The sequence below is a fragment of the Aspergillus campestris genome, assembly GCF_002847485.1.
Source record: "Aspergillus campestris IBT 28561 chromosome Unknown P168scaffold_7, whole genome shotgun sequence".
NCBI lineage: Eukaryota > Fungi > Ascomycota > Eurotiomycetes > Eurotiales > Aspergillaceae > Aspergillus > Aspergillus campestris.
Genome location: NW_020194342.1, coordinates 1,373,022 through 1,388,653, shown reverse-complemented (window position 1 = coordinate 1,388,653; position 15,632 = coordinate 1,373,022). Strand labels below are relative to the sequence as shown.

The 15,632-nt window shown below is 55.3% G+C and overlaps 7 protein-coding genes across 7 annotated transcripts; 4 read left to right on the top strand and 3 right to left on the bottom strand.

Annotated features, from left to right (window-relative positions):
* Positions 1–92: 92 nt before the first annotated feature.
* Positions 93–3,174, top strand: P168DRAFT_282612 (SGNH hydrolase; the record flags this gene model as incomplete). The annotated part of the gene is made up of 10 exons (XM_024835993.1): positions 93–383; positions 454–545; positions 648–1,303; positions 1,358–1,562; positions 1,617–2,046; positions 2,132–2,206; positions 2,263–2,392; positions 2,458–2,470; positions 2,726–2,749; positions 3,147–3,174. The coding sequence occupies 10 exons, from the start codon at positions 93–95 to the stop codon at positions 3,172–3,174; spliced, it is 1,944 nt and encodes a 647-aa protein (XP_024692507.1).
* A 185-nt stretch (positions 3,175–3,359) lies between these two features.
* Positions 3,360–5,122, bottom strand: P168DRAFT_311421 (membrane insertase OXA1; the record flags this gene model as incomplete). Its single annotated transcript, XM_024839498.1, has 3 exons — positions 3,360–4,112; positions 4,203–4,973; positions 5,027–5,122. The coding sequence occupies 3 exons, from the start codon at positions 5,120–5,122 to the stop codon at positions 3,486–3,488; spliced, it is 1,494 nt and encodes a 497-aa protein (XP_024692506.1). The 3' UTR covers positions 3,360–3,485.
* Positions 5,123–5,433: 311 nt separating this feature from the next.
* On the bottom strand, positions 5,434–6,448 carry P168DRAFT_327931 (TOM13-domain-containing protein). The gene is made up of 2 exons (XM_024841294.1): positions 5,814–6,448; positions 5,434–5,721 (listed from the first exon to the last, which is right to left on the bottom strand). Exons 1-2 carry the CDS (start codon positions 6,084–6,086, stop codon positions 5,626–5,628), a joined length of 369 nt encoding a protein of 122 aa, XP_024692505.1. The 5' UTR covers positions 6,087–6,448; the 3' UTR covers positions 5,434–5,625.
* On the top strand, positions 6,445–9,562 carry P168DRAFT_305204 (protein phosphatase regulator SHP1). Its single transcript, XM_024838911.1, has 5 exons — positions 6,445–6,804; positions 6,864–7,228; positions 7,299–8,007; positions 8,255–8,302; positions 8,491–9,562. Exons 1-5 carry the CDS (start codon positions 6,733–6,735, stop codon positions 9,484–9,486), a joined length of 2,190 nt encoding a protein of 729 aa, XP_024692504.1. The 5' UTR covers positions 6,445–6,732; the 3' UTR covers positions 9,487–9,562.
* A 25-nt stretch (positions 9,563–9,587) lies between these two features.
* P168DRAFT_291005 (uncharacterized protein) lies at positions 9,588–11,452 on the bottom strand. The gene has a single exon (XM_024837331.1). It carries the CDS (start codon positions 11,055–11,057, stop codon positions 9,768–9,770), a length of 1,290 nt encoding a protein of 429 aa, XP_024692503.1. The 5' UTR covers positions 11,058–11,452; the 3' UTR covers positions 9,588–9,767.
* Positions 11,453–12,144: 692 nt separating this feature from the next.
* P168DRAFT_345203 (FAD dependent oxidoreductase) lies at positions 12,145–14,310 on the top strand. Its single transcript, XM_024841860.1, has one exon. It carries the CDS (start codon positions 12,281–12,283, stop codon positions 14,096–14,098), a length of 1,818 nt encoding a protein of 605 aa, XP_024692502.1. The 5' UTR covers positions 12,145–12,280; the 3' UTR covers positions 14,099–14,310.
* Positions 14,311–14,429: 119 nt separating this feature from the next.
* Positions 14,430–15,624, top strand: P168DRAFT_305202 (COG2 family protein). Its single transcript, XM_024838910.1, has 2 exons — positions 14,430–14,527; positions 14,635–15,624. The coding sequence occupies exons 1-2, from the start codon at positions 14,513–14,515 to the stop codon at positions 15,532–15,534; spliced, it is 915 nt and encodes a 304-aa protein (XP_024692501.1). The 5' UTR covers positions 14,430–14,512; the 3' UTR covers positions 15,535–15,624.
* Positions 15,625–15,632: the final 8 nt, after the last annotated feature.

The window sequence follows — 15,632 nt, the reverse complement described above, 5'->3', positions numbered from 1 at the left end:
TAAATAAATAGCACCTATCCTGCTGAACTGTCTCTCAACGAAAGTAGCTTTCCTTCTTTCCATCCAAAACATAATCTACACTACACTACACAATGAGGCCAACCTCATTGCCACTGGCCTTCGCCAGCTTGCTCCTCCTGGCCCCATCAGTCTATTCCACCCCGGTGGCCCAACCTCTCGAGACTCCTGCCCACAATGACACCGACAATGCAACCGAGAAGCCCTTCGCTCTGCGCACAATGCCCCTCGGCGCATCCATCACCTTCGGGGAGAGGTCCACCGACAAGAACGGCTACCGCGGGTGGCTGCGCAAGCAGATGCGCTTTGCGGGGTGGGACGTGAATATGGTGGGGAGTGTTAAGTCTGGGGAGATGGAGGATAATGTGCGTTTACCTTATATCCTCATGCCTTCCTACCTCAGGTCTTGAGTGAGATAAACTAATAAGGGACTAGGATAATGAAGGACACTCCGGGTTCGTGGTCAAGCAGGTTGCGAAGGAGGCGGAGAAGACGATTCCTCAAGCGCCGAATTTGATTCTGATCAAGTATGATACTTCACCCATTGTCATAATCGTCATCATAGCCATCTGCAGCAGCAGCAGCAGCAGCAGCAGAATCATCAGAAGACCATGCTAACAGAAGCCCAGCGCCGGAACCAACGACGCCATCCAAAACAACGACATCGACACCATCGACGACCGCATGAACGCCCTCCTCGACCGCCTCTTCACCATCCCAGACACAACCGTCATCCTGTCCACCCTCATTCCCAACGGCAATCCCGGCGTGCAGCCGCGCGTGGACCGCATCAACACGCAGTACCGCGATATCGTGCGCAGGCGCAGACAGGAATACAATCGGATCGTGCTGGCCGAGATGAGCCAGTTCATTAAACTGTCTGATCTTCAAGATGATGATAAGACCCATCCTACTGATGCCGGGTATAAGAAGATGGCGGCTGTGTGGTGGGCTGCGATCGAGCAGGCGGAGAAGGAGAGCTTGCTGAGGGCGCCTAAGAAGATTGAGAAGGGTGGGAAGTGTGAGGAGGGGGGCCATGGTGGTGGTGATGATGTTGTTGATGATGATAAGGGCCGTGTTCTCCGCATCGGGTCGACGCCTCATCCGGATCAAGCCTATTCTGGGGTTCGCTTCGCGAATCTTGTTAAGAAGAGTGAGAAGGCGTCTGTGGATGAGCTCGTTTGGGCGCGTGATGGCGAGAGCATGCTTATGTTTGGGAATGATGGCGAGGGCAAGTTTGGGAAGCCTGTTGAGATTGCGGTGAAGGAGGGGTGTGTGGCTAGTGGTATGTCGTCTCCTTCGAAGTCTTTGCTCCCTGATATACTAACCTGGCTGGTAGACATCCGCTGGGCTGATTTCAACAACGACGGCCTGGACGACTTCATCTGCATTGCTCACAACGGCGGCATGTCCGTGTCCATCAACAAAGGCGGCAACCCGCCCAAGTTCGAGTCCATCGGGCATGTGCGTCCTGGCCTCGACGGTGTTCTGGGACAGGGGGATGTGCGTCTGGGTGATATTGACGGGGATGGTCGTGTTGACTAGTATGTTTATTTTCATCTCCTCTCAGGACACATTGATATCTAATAACGACACAGCTGCCTCGTCGCCAACAACGACCTCTACTGCTGGCGCAACGGCGGACAGCGCAAGACCCGCACCACCAAGACCCAGGTCTCCTGGCAGTTCATGGGCTTGGTCGTCCAAGGCAAAGACAGCAAGCACGACATCGCCGACGTGCAGCTCGCCGACATCGACGGGGATAACCGGTCTGATCTGGTCTGGGTCGAAGACAAGGGCAAGGTCACTGCGCTCATCAACACACCCGCCAGCGGGAAAGGCAGCACGGTGCCGGAGTTCAAAGACGCTGGTGCTCTGTTCGGCGATGTGAAGAATATCAAGGTCGATAAGGACCGCGTCCGGTTTGGAAGTGTTTATCCCAACGGCGGGAGTGATTATGCTGTTGTTGAGTCTGAGGAGAGTGGTGATAAGTGGGATCACTACTTGCGGGTCTGGAAGAATACGAAGGTTCGTACACCTCATCTATATACTCTCTCCGTCCATATATCTATCCCAGGGGAAAAGAGCAACCCATACTAACGATCCCCACCAGGAAAACCCAGCGAAGCCCAAGCTCGGCGAAAAGAAGCCCGTGGACGTGCGCGAGCTTGATCCTCGCTTTGTGATCGTACGTGTGCCTTCCTATCCATTCGTCGTCTGTCTATATGCTTACAAAATGACTAGGTACATACCTCGGAGACGGAGTCGGAGTCGGAGTCGTCCAAAACCTGTCCTGTAGATGACAAGGCAGCGAAAGACGACGGGGACGTTTCAGTGGATCCTCGCTTGCCTGTTTATGCTCACACGTCTTCGGGTGAGCGAGGGATGTAGGTGGGGTTATATTTAATACTCATGTTAGATTTGTTGTTTGCTTTATAGATTCATTTGATTAGTACGTTGTTGGTCGATATATGCTAGCCCTAGTGATATACCCATAGTACTATCGCGTCCAATACATAATAGCAGTGATACACGTGCAACACAGACACTAGAAATCAACTATTCCAGTAAATTGTAGAAGTCAAATCAATACATGTCTGGGGAGAATTACATCACTCACTCATTCAATCAATCCTGCATGTCCCTCCTGTGCGGAGGTTGAGAAAGTACTAGTAATGTACTAATCACCTTGGACTAATCTATGTAGCAACATCACTCCGCCTCAAGTAAGGTAAGACAAAATGAAACAAGATGAACAGACATCCCTCCTATTATTATCTGTCTATTCATGTCCTACCGCCACGGAGAACAATAGACGGGTCGGGACATTATGAAGGATGAGACTTCCTCTTGGGTCAATACTCTATAAGCACTATCTGTAGCCGATACACTAGCTAACGCAGCATCTGTAGGTGATAATCAACCTCGAGGGCCGAGAGCAGACGGGATATACTTGCTACAGTAGGAGAGAAAACCGTAGGAAGTTATACTTACATACTGCATAGAGGAGATGTGATGAACTGTCAGGGCGGACGGGGTATTCTTATTGTTTTTGACTTACCGGGGACTATATACAGCCAAGTAACTGACTGTTCTTTTGGTAGCTTCACTGTGTATGTACCTTGTAGCTGGTACTTGAATGTTTTACTACTGTAGATATACTACTTGCTGTCACTGGGTGTTTTAAATGATGGTATGGTTGCTACTTGCTATTAAATTTCTTATGGGTATGCTCATTGAAAGACGTCCATCTTTCCTATCAGACTTTTAAATCATCTCAATAAGAAAAGCACTTGCTATAAATCAATGATATGAAACAGACAAAGGAACAACAAAGTATAGTGCAATACAGCCAATCTATGACCTAATATACCTATCGTAAACCAACAATGCGAGGAAGATGTCATATAGTACAAGCTGAAGGAATCCCAAACTCCCACCTCTACTCATCGCCCAATCAGTGCCTCTCACTGCTTCTTCGCGGGGGAAGAAGCAGCAGCCGCGCTCTTCCAAGCCGTCCGGGCCCGCTCACGCTCCTGCTCAAGCGTCCGCAGGTGCGCCGCGCGGCGCGCATGGTTGCGCTCCTCGCGCTTCCACTCCTCCTCCTCCCGTCGTCGCTTCTCGTAGTTGTTCGCCAGCTCGCGGTCCTTCTCGCTCAGCCGGGGCGCTTCCGCGGGGGACCCGTCGGCGTTGGTCTTCGGGGCCGAGCCGCGGATCTCGTCCATCTTGGAGTGGAACTCCTTCTGGAGCCTCGCCATGAAGGGCCCCTTGTCTTTCTCCGCTGCTGCTGCCGACACGGCCGGCTCGGGCTTCTTGTTCAGGAGCTCGGTCAGCATGCGGATCTTTTGGGCTTGCTCGGCCCGGTCTGCCTCTGTCGGCGGGTTAGGCAGGGCGATGTTCATTGCCTTTCGGAAGGACTTGGAGTTCATCAGGTGGGCTTGGCCCAGGGCGAAAATACTCGTTGCGGTGAAGTAGAGCTGGAGCGCACTGGGGAAGAAAGCCATGAAGGCGAAAGAGATGGCGGGCATGCCGTAGAAGAAGATTTTCCCAAATGCCGAGTTCTGCATTTCCTGCATGCCATTCTCTCCTCCTTTCTGTACCGCGCAATAGCGTATTAGCGGGTGGGAAGAATCAAAGAAGAGAAGGAAGTGAGAAAATCACCCCCTAGTGGGAGTGTAACATACCTTCATGCTGAGGTACATCGCGATGGACGAAATCGCGGGGAGGATGTAGAACGGATCAGCCACCGTCAGATCCTGCAACCAGGCCACCGACTCCGCGGCCAGCCCAGGCACCGGCAGCTCCGACATGCCGCGAACCACGCGGAAGCAGCCGATTCCAAAGGGAATCTGGAGGAACGGGACGAACGATTTCCAGGGCTTGATTCCGTGTTCGCGGTGCAACTCAGTCATATCCACCCGGGCTTTCGCCGCGGCGGACGTGTTGCCGTCACGGGTGTGTTTGATCATATCGGCGCGAAGAGGGGTCGTGATGTGCTTTACGTTATTGATCTTAGCGGAGGTGTCCGCCGCGCCGAACATGGGTTTGAGGAGGGCCAGACGGATCAACAGGCCGGTTCCCACGATACTGGCCCACCACGGCAGGCCGGACCAGATGTGAATATGCTCGATCAAGTACTCGATCATCGCGGACGGGCCCCAGCCGAAGTCCAGCCCCAGATCCTTCAGGTACCCAATCTTCTCGGGGATCGAGTTGATGTCGAGGGCCGATAGGTCGGCGACGTCAGTCCCATTCGCTGGGACATCTGGGAGATCCGTCGGGGTCGCTGCAGCGCCGCTGGTCGGGGGGGTGGACGAAGTGGAGTTGAATCGCGCGGCCGACACCCCGGGGATGGCCCAGGCGGAACGGAGCGACGGGGAGGCATTTAGAGACCGATGAAGCCCTCCGATCCGGACTGACGAGAGGCTCGCGGGTCGCGAACGGAGCGAGGACATCTACAACACAGAATGACACCAATCAGTCCTGATTTCTTTACCAGCAATGAGACTGCGACGGAACAAACCGAACGAGAGTAACCGGCGACCCGTTGGCGTGCCATGGCCGGCATTGCGCCTCGGCCTTTCAGTCCAGCGCCTCCCAGCATTGTCAGATGGGGAGTGAGGAATGAAGAGAGGAAGGAGAGAAAAGTGGAGAGAGAGAGAGAGAGCGGGGGAGGGAAAGAAAACGGATGGAATGAATCTGGACGTGGAAATGATTTGGATCGGGTGGACTTTTCCCGCCAAGACCGCTTTTCTGCCGGGCGGGAACCGGTCCGAATGTACTATGAGGCGGCCAGAAGGATGAGATCAACATCGTGGTATGGTCTGTCGTGTGGTCCAATTTAATTCTATGGCTACTAGATACTACGCACGGCGAGGGAAACAGCAGATGTGAATGCGAATCGACTGGAGTCGTCCGAGACCGACCCCATCCGCGGAGGCACTGCTGTGCATGCCGAGGGTCTATGCACTTCCCATGGACAGTAACGAATCATGTATTAATCCGTTTCAATGCAGAGTATATAACCAAAGATGTCGCACGCAGTAACCAACCCCTCTAAATGACAAATTCTGGGAATCTTTTCTATCGCAACGGGACCGCGTCCGCTTAGTCCAGACCGGCACGACTGCCTCTCCGCGAGGGAAGATCCCGCACTTCCACTCCAGGACCGAGGGGATGAGATCGTCGATAGGTCGGGAAAATCTGTATACGAGAAACAGTAATTAGCAACGGTCTTCCTCAGTGTCCACCGGACATCGATGGATCCACCCCAAACTCCCATGCGCCAAGCATACCTTTGTGCCGGACCAGCCCAACCGGAAGGCTGCTTCATGTGCAAATAACTCTCCAAACCCCAGCATCAGACCGTTAACGAACGGGAGGACCAGGTTGATGGCCGCGCCGCGTAGGAGGCTCCAGAGGGTCGGGGGTTGGTAGAGGATCAGAGGCGAGCTCGAGGACGACGACGACATCTCCTGGTGGGCCGAGTAGTTCTCCGAATCCGAGGGAACGGTGATACCGGACTCGTACAACTCCACTTTCGACTGCGAGTGGTGTTCGGATGCCATGATGTTGATGATGGGATGAGAATGCGGGGAGCGGGTTGATCCACGAAGGGACGAACAGAGCGGACTATAGACCGGCGGATCGTACGTGGTCTCCGAGGGCGGGGATGTACAGTATTAATCCAGATGAGGGATGAGATCCAGCCTCAGGGTATCCAGGGCGATTTGATTATTGTTGTTGAGGTCGCAATGATGCGGTGGATGGGATGGAGTCGACCGCACGAGTTGATTGGACACTGGCTTAGGTAAGCAGTATCATGCCTGGTACCTACAGGTACTATTCAGGGCGCATTCGAGGTACAATTCAACATCGATAGACTTTGCTGTTGTATAGTCACTATAACTGTAATTCCTCCATGCAGTCACATCATTCTCTATGAATATAGAAAGGACGAGGTCTGTGACTGATTGCTGCCTGAGGACAATCGGAAGATCTGTCCTCCGACTGACTAATCCGCCCGCAGTGACGTATCTGGGCCTGAGGTTCTTCGTGTTGTTCTTTCTCCATCACGATCTGACAATCCTCCTCTCTCCCCTCCATCACAATCGACTATTTTACGGTTTACCTTAGCATCTCCAGTGCAAACGTATTGCCATCCGACCGTACGTCTGCGTTGGATTCCCGCGCATAGATCGTTTGATTCCCATCATGGAACACAACACCGAACACGATGAGATCGTCTCTCAGTTCTGCCTCATGACCAGAACCGGCCCTGAAGAGGTAGGCGTTAGCTTCCTCCATTTCGAACATAACCCGTGCTGATCACCAAATACGCCCAGGCCAAAGAATACCTCTCCGCCAATGGTTGGGACTTGGAGGCGGGCGTGACCGAATTCTTCGCCGCGCAGGACGAAGCGTTACAAGAGACAAATGCCGGGGGGCGGTCGGTGGGAGGCTCATCGGACCAGCCGGGCGCTTCCCAGTCGCCGGCAAACGAAGCTCAGCCGTCCACGTCCCGTAGCGCAGCGCCTAAGAAGAGGTTTGCGACCCTGGGAGACTACACGTCCAAGAGTGGCGGGGCTGGTGACTCCACCGACGAAGACGACACGGAAGATCAGGACTTCTTCGCAGGAGGGGAGAAATCTGGACTGGCTGTGCAGAATCCTGACGATATTAAGAGGAAGATCATTGAAAAGGCTCAAAGGTACGAAACAGCGGCAGGTGTTCATCTACAACGGGAGTCCGAATGCTAACGTCCATATTTCATTCGACAGGACTCAAATCCCCGAATCCGACGATGCAGGGCCGACGAGATCCCACTTCACGGGGTCCGCGCGAACCTTGGGTGGTGACGACGCCCCCAGTCGGGTTATCGACACCCCCACCCCTCAACGACCTCAACCCGCACAACGCGTCCAACGCACCCTTCACTTCTGGTCCGATGGCTTCTCCGTCGACGACGGCGACCTCTACCGCTCCGACGACCCCCGGAACGCCGAGATCCTGGAGGGCATCCGACAGGGCCGTGCGCCCCTCTCGATTATGAACGTGCAACCGGGCCAGGAGGTCGACGTGGAGATCAAACAGCACGACGAGAAGTACGTCAAGCCGAAGCCCAAGTACAAGCCGTTCTCGGGTCAAGGGCAGCGACTCGGCAGCCCGACGCCCGGCGTGCAGTCTCCCGCCCCGGCCGTTTCCCCCGTCCCCGCCACCAGTCAACCCGTGGTCGAACCCAACACACCCGAAGTGGATGAGTCCCAGCCGACGATCACGCTGCAAGTGCGTCTCGGCGATGGCACCCGACTCACGGCACGGTTCAACACCAGCCACACGATCGGCGACGTCTACCAGTTCGTCGCGGCAGCCAGCCCGATCAGCCAGACGCGGCCGTGGGCCCTGATGACCACGTTCCCGAGCAAGGAGTTGACAGACAAGGCGACGGCCCTGTCCGAACTGCCGGAGTTTAGACGCGGCGGGGTGGTGGTGCAGAAATGGCAATGAACGGATTGCATGTCAGTAATGAAGTGCAAGAATCTATCAAATGAATTGATTAGACGATGTCGAGTGGAGCTCTTCTATGCAGATCGAACGTAGAATATAGATTGTAATGCGCGGTGTCAATCGGTGATTGATAAGCATGGCGGGATGACGCAAAAGCTGCACTAATTCGGGATTTCTCTCTTCCTTCCTTTCTCTCTCCGCAATAAACCCATCATCTATAACAATATAGGCTAATTGGTTGAGAATGCCTCTAACGGGAGTTAAGAATATTGTGCTGGTGAGTTATCCAAAGAAAGAGAACAGGAAGAAGAAGAGAAAATACCCCTCCTCAGCTTATCGATAACGCCGCCATGTGAGGCGCAAACCGTGACAATTCCACCTTGAACTTCCCACTCATTACAACCTATAATTTTACAAAAAATATATATATACTAGATATAATCGTGCTAACCGGCTGAAATACAGGTCCTATCCGGCAAAGGCGGCGTCGGCAAATCCTCCGTGACTCTGCAACTCGCGCTCGCGCTCTCCCTGCAAGGCAAATCCGTCGGCATCCTCGACATCGATCTCACAGGCCCGTCTATCCCACGTCTCGTCGGCCTTGAAGATGCCAAAATCACGCAAGGTCCGGGGGGTTGGTTGCCTGTGACTGTGCACGACGCCACCACATCCTCTCCCTCCTTCTCTTCCGGCGCACAAGAACAACACCCACAATCAGAAACACAACCACAACAACAAACACAAGAAGCAGAAAGAGAAGAAGGAAGAGAAAGAGGCTCCTTCCGCTGCATCTCGCTCGGCTTCCTCCTCCGCGACCGCGGCGACGCCGTCATCTGGCGCGGGCCCAAAAAAACAGCCATGATCCGACAATTCCTCGCCGACGTGAACTGGGGATCCACAGACTACCTGCTAATCGACACGCCCCCCGGCACAAGCGACGAGCACATCGCGCTCGCCGAACAGCTCCTCACGCTCTCCACGACAGACGCGCACACCGCGTCCGCGCCTTCCCTGCCGCGGCTGACGGGCGCGGTGCTCGTCACGACGCCGCAGGCGGTGGCGACGTCGGACGTGCGCAAGGAGGTGAACTTTTGCGTGAAGACGCGGATTCCGACGCTGGGTGTTATTGAGAATATGTCGGGTTATACGTGTCCTTGCTGTGGAGAGGTGACGAATCTGTTTTCGAGTGGCGGGGGTGAGGTTATGGCGGGGGAGATGGGCGTGCCGTTTTTGGGCCGCGTGCCGGTTGATGTTAAATTTGGGGAGCTGGTTGAGGGGTCTGCTGTGCGGGGTGATGATAGTGATGACAGTGATGATGATGGGGAAGGGGAAGGAAGGCAGTTGGAGAGCACGGGGGCTCCCGATGAGAGACCGCTTGTGGATCGGTATCGCGAGTGTTGGTCGTATGGGCGGTTTGAGGAATTTGCAAAGACGTTGATTACGCAGATTGAGGGGAATTAGTTGGGTGGTTTGTTTTGGGGTTTAGTGTCTATAGCGATATCGTATACCATGGTTTGACAATAGAGATTGATATGCGAAGACTATTCGCATTCAAGCGAATTTCATAATATGCAGCTAGTTCGATCATGTATCATGTTACATTTCCATATCTAGGTTAGATGCGATATCAAGGTAAATCTGGTATCAAGGTAGATCTGACATCCAGTGTAGACCGTATCAAGGATAGACAGTAAGGGTAGACCGAGCAAGGTAGATCCCATCTCCAGGTCAAAAGGACAAGACTACTCTGCATGAGCCACCTCCCGCGGCCTCTCCAACATCGCCCGCAGCCTCATCTCCGCCGTCGGTCTATCCGTTCGACCGTCGCGAGCAGTCCGGAGCCAGCCAAATAGCGCCTGCGCATCCGCGCCCATCGACGGCCGTTCCGACTCGGAAGGCGATCGCCAGCGTTGCTGTCGGACATCCGCGTCTGCGTTAACAGCGCCCACCCCCGTCTCTGCCGGGACCTCATCCGGCACCTCCGACGTGAGCGGAGGACCATGTTGGTGGCTTTCGGCTCGCGCGTCGAGAAGCACCTCGGACACTACCGCCGGGGTAAGGATCCGCTGTCTGTGGTCGTCGCCGCTTGTGTGCGCCTGTTTCTGCAGGAACGCGCGACCGCCGGTTTTGGGACTCGATACGAATTCCCGGGTAGTTGGGACTGCTGGTGCATCGCTCGCGCGGGCATCTGTCGTTGGTTGGATAGGCGGTGCCTCTCGAGCAAGGGGTATCGTGGACGGATAAACCGCCGCTCCATGCGGGAGACGATGGTCCCAGTATTCAGCGTGAGAGCGGGGCCCATCCCGCCCGTCGACGAGACTCGGCTCGTCGTCGTAGATAACGACGTTGTCCAGCTGGCGTTCATGGTCCGAGCTCGCTTCTTCGACGGTCAAGAGGCCGCCTGCCGGGGCGCGAATCTCGCCCAAGGGAGCGATATGGCTGTCGTATTCATTGGCGAGGCTCAGTTTGCTGCGACCGCATATCTCGCCGATGGACTCTAGGGTGCCACGGATGTTGGGCTCAATGGCGCGCAGGATGCTGTCGATGCCGAAGTCCTCGTGGGACGGGAGCGGGGGTCCGCGGTTTTGGGATCCGGAGCTGGAGCTGGACCCGGGGCCGGAGCCACCCGTGAAGAGGAATGATCGCCGCGACGGCATCTTGGACGTTTCTTGGGAATCATGGGGACCGCCTGAATAGGCTCTTACCAGTACCGGCTGCGACGCCAGGGTCGACCGGGTGGGGGGAGGATGATGATGGGCCTGATGTCGCGAACTCGCGGACCAGGGTCTGGCGGACGACCCGTTGAGTTGACGGAGGGCCGTGGTACGATACGCACGAGCCGACTCATCGAGGATAAAGCCGCGATTGCTATTGATAGCTGGGGTGGGTTGGTGAGAGGGACCAACGGGTTCGACCACCGGGGTGGAGTGGGAGGGGGTGGTAATCTGCGACCAGCGAGGGGGACGTGGAGGACGACGCAACGGTGCGTCAGGGTGGGTGGACACCCTGTCCGACCTGTATTCCAGATCCATCTCCCCGACTTGAGGGGGGGAGGCAGGAGGGGTCGGAGGGCGATGTACTCCGTTGTAAGTACTAGTAGTACTAACTGCCGGCAGAGCGATCCTTGTCCGTGACAAGATAACGTGGGAAGGGGGGAGGGGACGCAGATACGACGACACCACCGTTTTGTTTCCCAACGTCTCGTCCAGTTGTTCAGAGGGATCCTCTGTGGTGGGATTGGTGGACTTTGTCAGACACCAGTGACACGTATCGATGACTGCATGGGCTCACGAGACAGCGGACATGCTGGCGGTGCAGCACCACATTAGCGGTTTCTGATTGAGTGGACGAACGCAGAGCTGCAGTGGCGGAGGAGGATTCCTATGGAAGTTGCAGAGTTTCCAGATCTGCAGCCGGACGATCATCACGGTCTGCTTTGGCGCGGAAGAAAAGCGTCATTGGCGATGGAGAATGAGGGGAAGTGTATCTCAGGTGACCACCATTGCCCGATTGGGGAAAAATAGATTACTAGATGGTATGTCTGACGAAGATCCTTACAAGGTGATACCACGGTCAATACAATAATACCGTGACTTCTGCATGGGTATCTACTGTATTAATCCTTCGTTTAATAAGTTCTGACTTATTGGAGTACTTTATTTCCGATAAGGATCATCATTAAGTCCTCGGTCGATGGACCGAATGCCGAGCGGGATCTAGGCGGAAGATCACCCGAGACCGGCAAGCCGACCCCGATATATACAACGCTACTACGTCTGTTGTAACCGTGTATGTGGCTTATGCAGTTTGCCAACTGAGGATACTACGAGGTATTTCTCTTGGTTGTGTCTTTGTGCCTATTGGTAACTGCATTGTCGCTACTTAGGTATTGTCTTGGTGTCAATGGCCAATCATATAGACAAGTCCGGATTACAATATCAGATTGAATCTATCCGAGCACCTATTGATGATAACGACAACAATATCACCATGATTATAATGTAGGGGAATGGGCCTTATATTGAAATGTCCGAAGGGAAAACTTGCTCATTCTAGGTATACCCAATACCAGTATAAACTTGAATCTTGAAGTCAACACCGCATGGATGACCGAGGCGACTGAACGTTTAGACTACCGAGGGCCGAACATTCACGGTTCTGATATACCCCGAGTGGCCAATAATCCACTGCAACTGCGTGTATTCATGCCATTACCTGGACAACTCGCGCCAAGTGGTAGTCTAAACCCACCACCATGGACACCGAATCATACCCCATGGGCATCCTCGTGGAAGCCGAGTCATTCAATGACTTCGGCGGCTGGGTGATGGACTCCCAGTTTGAGAACGAGATGGGATCACCATACCTGCTGGCCCATGGGAATGGCACTCCGGTTGCGGATGCCACCACCGTCATCTCCATCCGCAACCCCACGCGGTACAACGTCTGGGTGCGCGCCAAAGACTGGGTTCCTGGCCATCATCCTGGAAGATTCACCCTCTCCGTCGGTGGAAAACGCCTCCCCACCGAGCTTGGTGCCAACGACCGAGACTGGAACTGGGAACTAGGTGGCCAGGTGAATCTGGCCGCGGGAGACGTCACATTGGCGCTCCACGACCTTACCGGCTTTTGTGGGCGTTGTGATGCTATCTTCCTCACCACGGAGGATATGGCACCACCCGTGGCAGTCAATGAGACATCCCGCGCATGGAGACGTCGGCTGCGTGGACTCCCCGAGGAGCCTGTCAATGGTGGATCTTTTGATGTCGTTGTCGTCGGAGGGGGAGTAGCTGGCACTGCAGCCGCGTTGACGGCCGCTCGACTGGGCCAGCGAGTGGCCCTGGTTCAGGACCGTCCCTTTCTGGGCGGCAACGCCAGCGTGGAGATTGGACTAAGCCCGCGAGGGTGGACCGGACCGCTGGTGGACGAGTTCTCCGCCAGGACCGCGGACGGTGACCTGCTGGCGGTACGGTTACTGGAAGCTGAGCCAACCGCCACGGTGTTCCTTGAGCACACAGTCTATCACACGGTCACGACAGAGTCTAACATTGTCTCGATCGACGCTCGACACGCCCGCAGCGGCCGAGAGACGCGGATTTCCGCCCCCGTATTCATCGACGGCTCGGGAACCGCTGTCCTCGGACGACTTTCCAGTGCAGAGACGCTCTTCGGTCAGGAGTCGCAGGCGGAGTATGGAGAGAGCCTCGCGCCGGTCGAAGGCGACCACATGCACCACGGCAACACCGTCTTCTTCCGCACCAAAATGGCCGACTCCCCGATTTCCTTCCCCACCGTGCCATGGGCCACGGAGATAGCCAAAGACTACACCGACCTCCGAGGCCAACTGCGACGACCCGGTCGGGAGAATGGACCTGGACCGGTGATCCTGCCCCCCGGCCACGTCCCGGACCCCACGATCAAGGGCCGACTCACGCATTTCTGGGAGTACGGCCAGTGGCTGGACCCGTACACCCAGGGGGAGCACATCCGTGACCACCTACTCCGCGCAATCTACGGCACGTTTTCCAACGTGAAGACCGTGGAGCCTGACACCTACGCCAACCTCGCCCTCGACTGGGTGGCTTTCGTGCCGGCGCAGGGCGAGCACCATCGCTACAAGGGCGACTACGTGCTCACCGAGACGGATATCCGCACGCACAAGCCCTTCCCCGACGCCGTGGTCCAAAATGACGGCGCATTCTGTCTACACTATCCGGGCGACGAGAAATACGACTTCCGGCTCAAACACTGGGAGTGGGATGAGCGCGATAAGAGTCCCTACGATATCCCGTTCCGGTGTCTGTATTCGGTCAATGTGTCGAACCTGATGATGGCTGGGAAACATATGAGTGCTACGCACGTTGCCAGCTCTAATACCAAGTTTATGGGGAATGGAGGTCATCATGGGATTGCGACTGCTGTTGCGGCTTTTCTGTGTCGGAAGTATGGCACGACGCCGCGAAGGGTGTATCAGAACTATCTGGAAGAACTGAAGACGGTTACGGCCGGTATTGCAAAGTATAACCATTATGGATCGCATAGACCGGGGAAGAGAAATGAGTCCCATCTTTAGTCTTGCATTGCTTGGATAGATATCGCATGGTGTGAAGCCTTAGTATCAATTGGGGCGAGTCTTGAATGTATAACATATATAATAACACTGTTGGTTATGGTTGTAGAATGTAATCTCTGAGGGCTTATTCGTCTGGAAGGCGAGAATAAATGAAAGGAAATCTTGCCAAATAACCTATATCTAGATCATAGGTATAGGTAGGTGTAGTTGTTGAAGTGTACACCGGAGTAGACAAGAAAAGCCACGGGTGGTCTCTTAGTAGTCGGGACGATCCCGTACTCCGCGCCAACCAACTTCATCTCACGCTCCTTCTTCACACTCTCCCCGACTTCCTCTCTCCACATCGCTTTCGATCCACGCGCAAGACATCCTTGCTTACTCCTTCATTCATATATCCTCGGATTGAATACCGAAATGAACCTATTTCGTGTATGCACCTCCCCGCAAGACCATGATCCCACCAATGGTCCCCCCCACCCACCTGCAGTCCCTCCCTGAACTCTCTTGGACTGATTGTTCTAATCGCGCTGCTCTAGTTTGGCGAACCCGACGATTCCGGGTCCGACATCGACGATGATCCCTCTGGCCTCCCCTTTCCGGAACCCCTAACCCGCTCCTCCTTCCTCGCCCCCGACTTCGACCCAGCCGAGTACCTCTCGTCCCTGACCAACCGACACCAAAGCCTCGAAGACCTCCGCCAGGAGCTGCGCGAACTGGACCAGCTCCTCGGCAGGGAACTGCTAGACCTGGTCAACCATAACTACCAGGACTTCCTGTCACTGGGCTCCGCGCTGCACGGAGGCGAGGAGAAGGTCGAGCAGATCCGCGTGGGCCTGCTCTCCTTCCAGCGCGACGTCCAAACAATCCGGGAGAGGGTCGAAGCTCGCCACGAGGAGATGGAACAGCTGCTGAACGAGAAAAGGCGGCTCCGCGGGAATGCGAATTTCGGTCGCGCCTTGCTGGACTACGCGGACCGGGTGGACGAGCTGGAGAAGAGGCTGATGATCGGGGAGGCGGTTTCGTCGACGACAACGGCTATGCAGCGGCGGGATGCGGACGATGGCTCCGGGACGGACTCCGACGACGGGCTGGATACGGATAGTGAGGAGAGCGGCGACGAGGGGCTTCTCACTAATGGAGCGGCCACGGCGCCCCTGGTGTCGCTGAAGAGACTCGAACATCACATTCAGAAATACGTCTACCTGACGCGATCGTCGTCGCGGCTCGGGGATGACCACCCGTTCTTCGTCAATCAGCGGCCGCGCATCTCGAAGATCAACGCGGCTCTCCTTCTCGATCTCAAGACCGCCCTCGAACAGGCTAGCCGGGCGGGCGATAAACAAGACACCAAAACTATGGCCGTTTTGCGCCTCTACAATCTCATGGGAGAGGACAACAGTGCCGTGTCGACCCTGAAGAACCTGAAGAAATTATAGTGCCACTCACGGTTCTTTCTACTTCCCTCTGCCTAACTACTTGATCCCTTCTGTTATTTTACCTGGCATAGCGTCGGCGTTGGAGACCCCGTTGGTTC

What these genes read in the sequence shown, in the direction of transcription:
- P168DRAFT_327931 (XM_024841294.1), bottom strand. Translation starts at nt 6,086, where the DNA reads ATGGCATCCGAACACCACTCGCAGTCGAAAGTGGAGTTGTACGAGTCC. An exon ending in TGGGCTGGTCCGGCACAAAG is followed by an intron (nt 5,722 to 5,813) that starts GTATGCTTGGCG and finishes TCTCGTATACAG; the next exon opens with ATTTTCCCGACCTATCGACG.
- P168DRAFT_305204 (XM_024838911.1), top strand. Translation starts at nt 6,733, where the DNA reads ATGGAACACAACACCGAACACGATGAGATCGTCTCTCAGTTCTGCCTC. An exon ending in CCAGAACCGGCCCTGAAGAG is followed by an intron (nt 6,805 to 6,863) that starts GTAGGCGTTAGC and finishes AAATACGCCCAG; the next exon opens with GCCAAAGAATACCTCTCCGC. An exon ending in ATCATTGAAAAGGCTCAAAG is followed by an intron (nt 7,229 to 7,298) that starts GTACGAAACAGC and finishes TTCATTCGACAG; the next exon opens with GACTCAAATCCCCGAATCCG.
- P168DRAFT_291005 (XM_024837331.1), bottom strand. Translation starts at nt 11,057, where the DNA reads ATGGATCTGGAATACAGGTCGGACAGGGTGTCCACCCACCCTGACGCA.
- P168DRAFT_345203 (XM_024841860.1), top strand. Translation starts at nt 12,281, where the DNA reads ATGGACACCGAATCATACCCCATGGGCATCCTCGTGGAAGCCGAGTCA.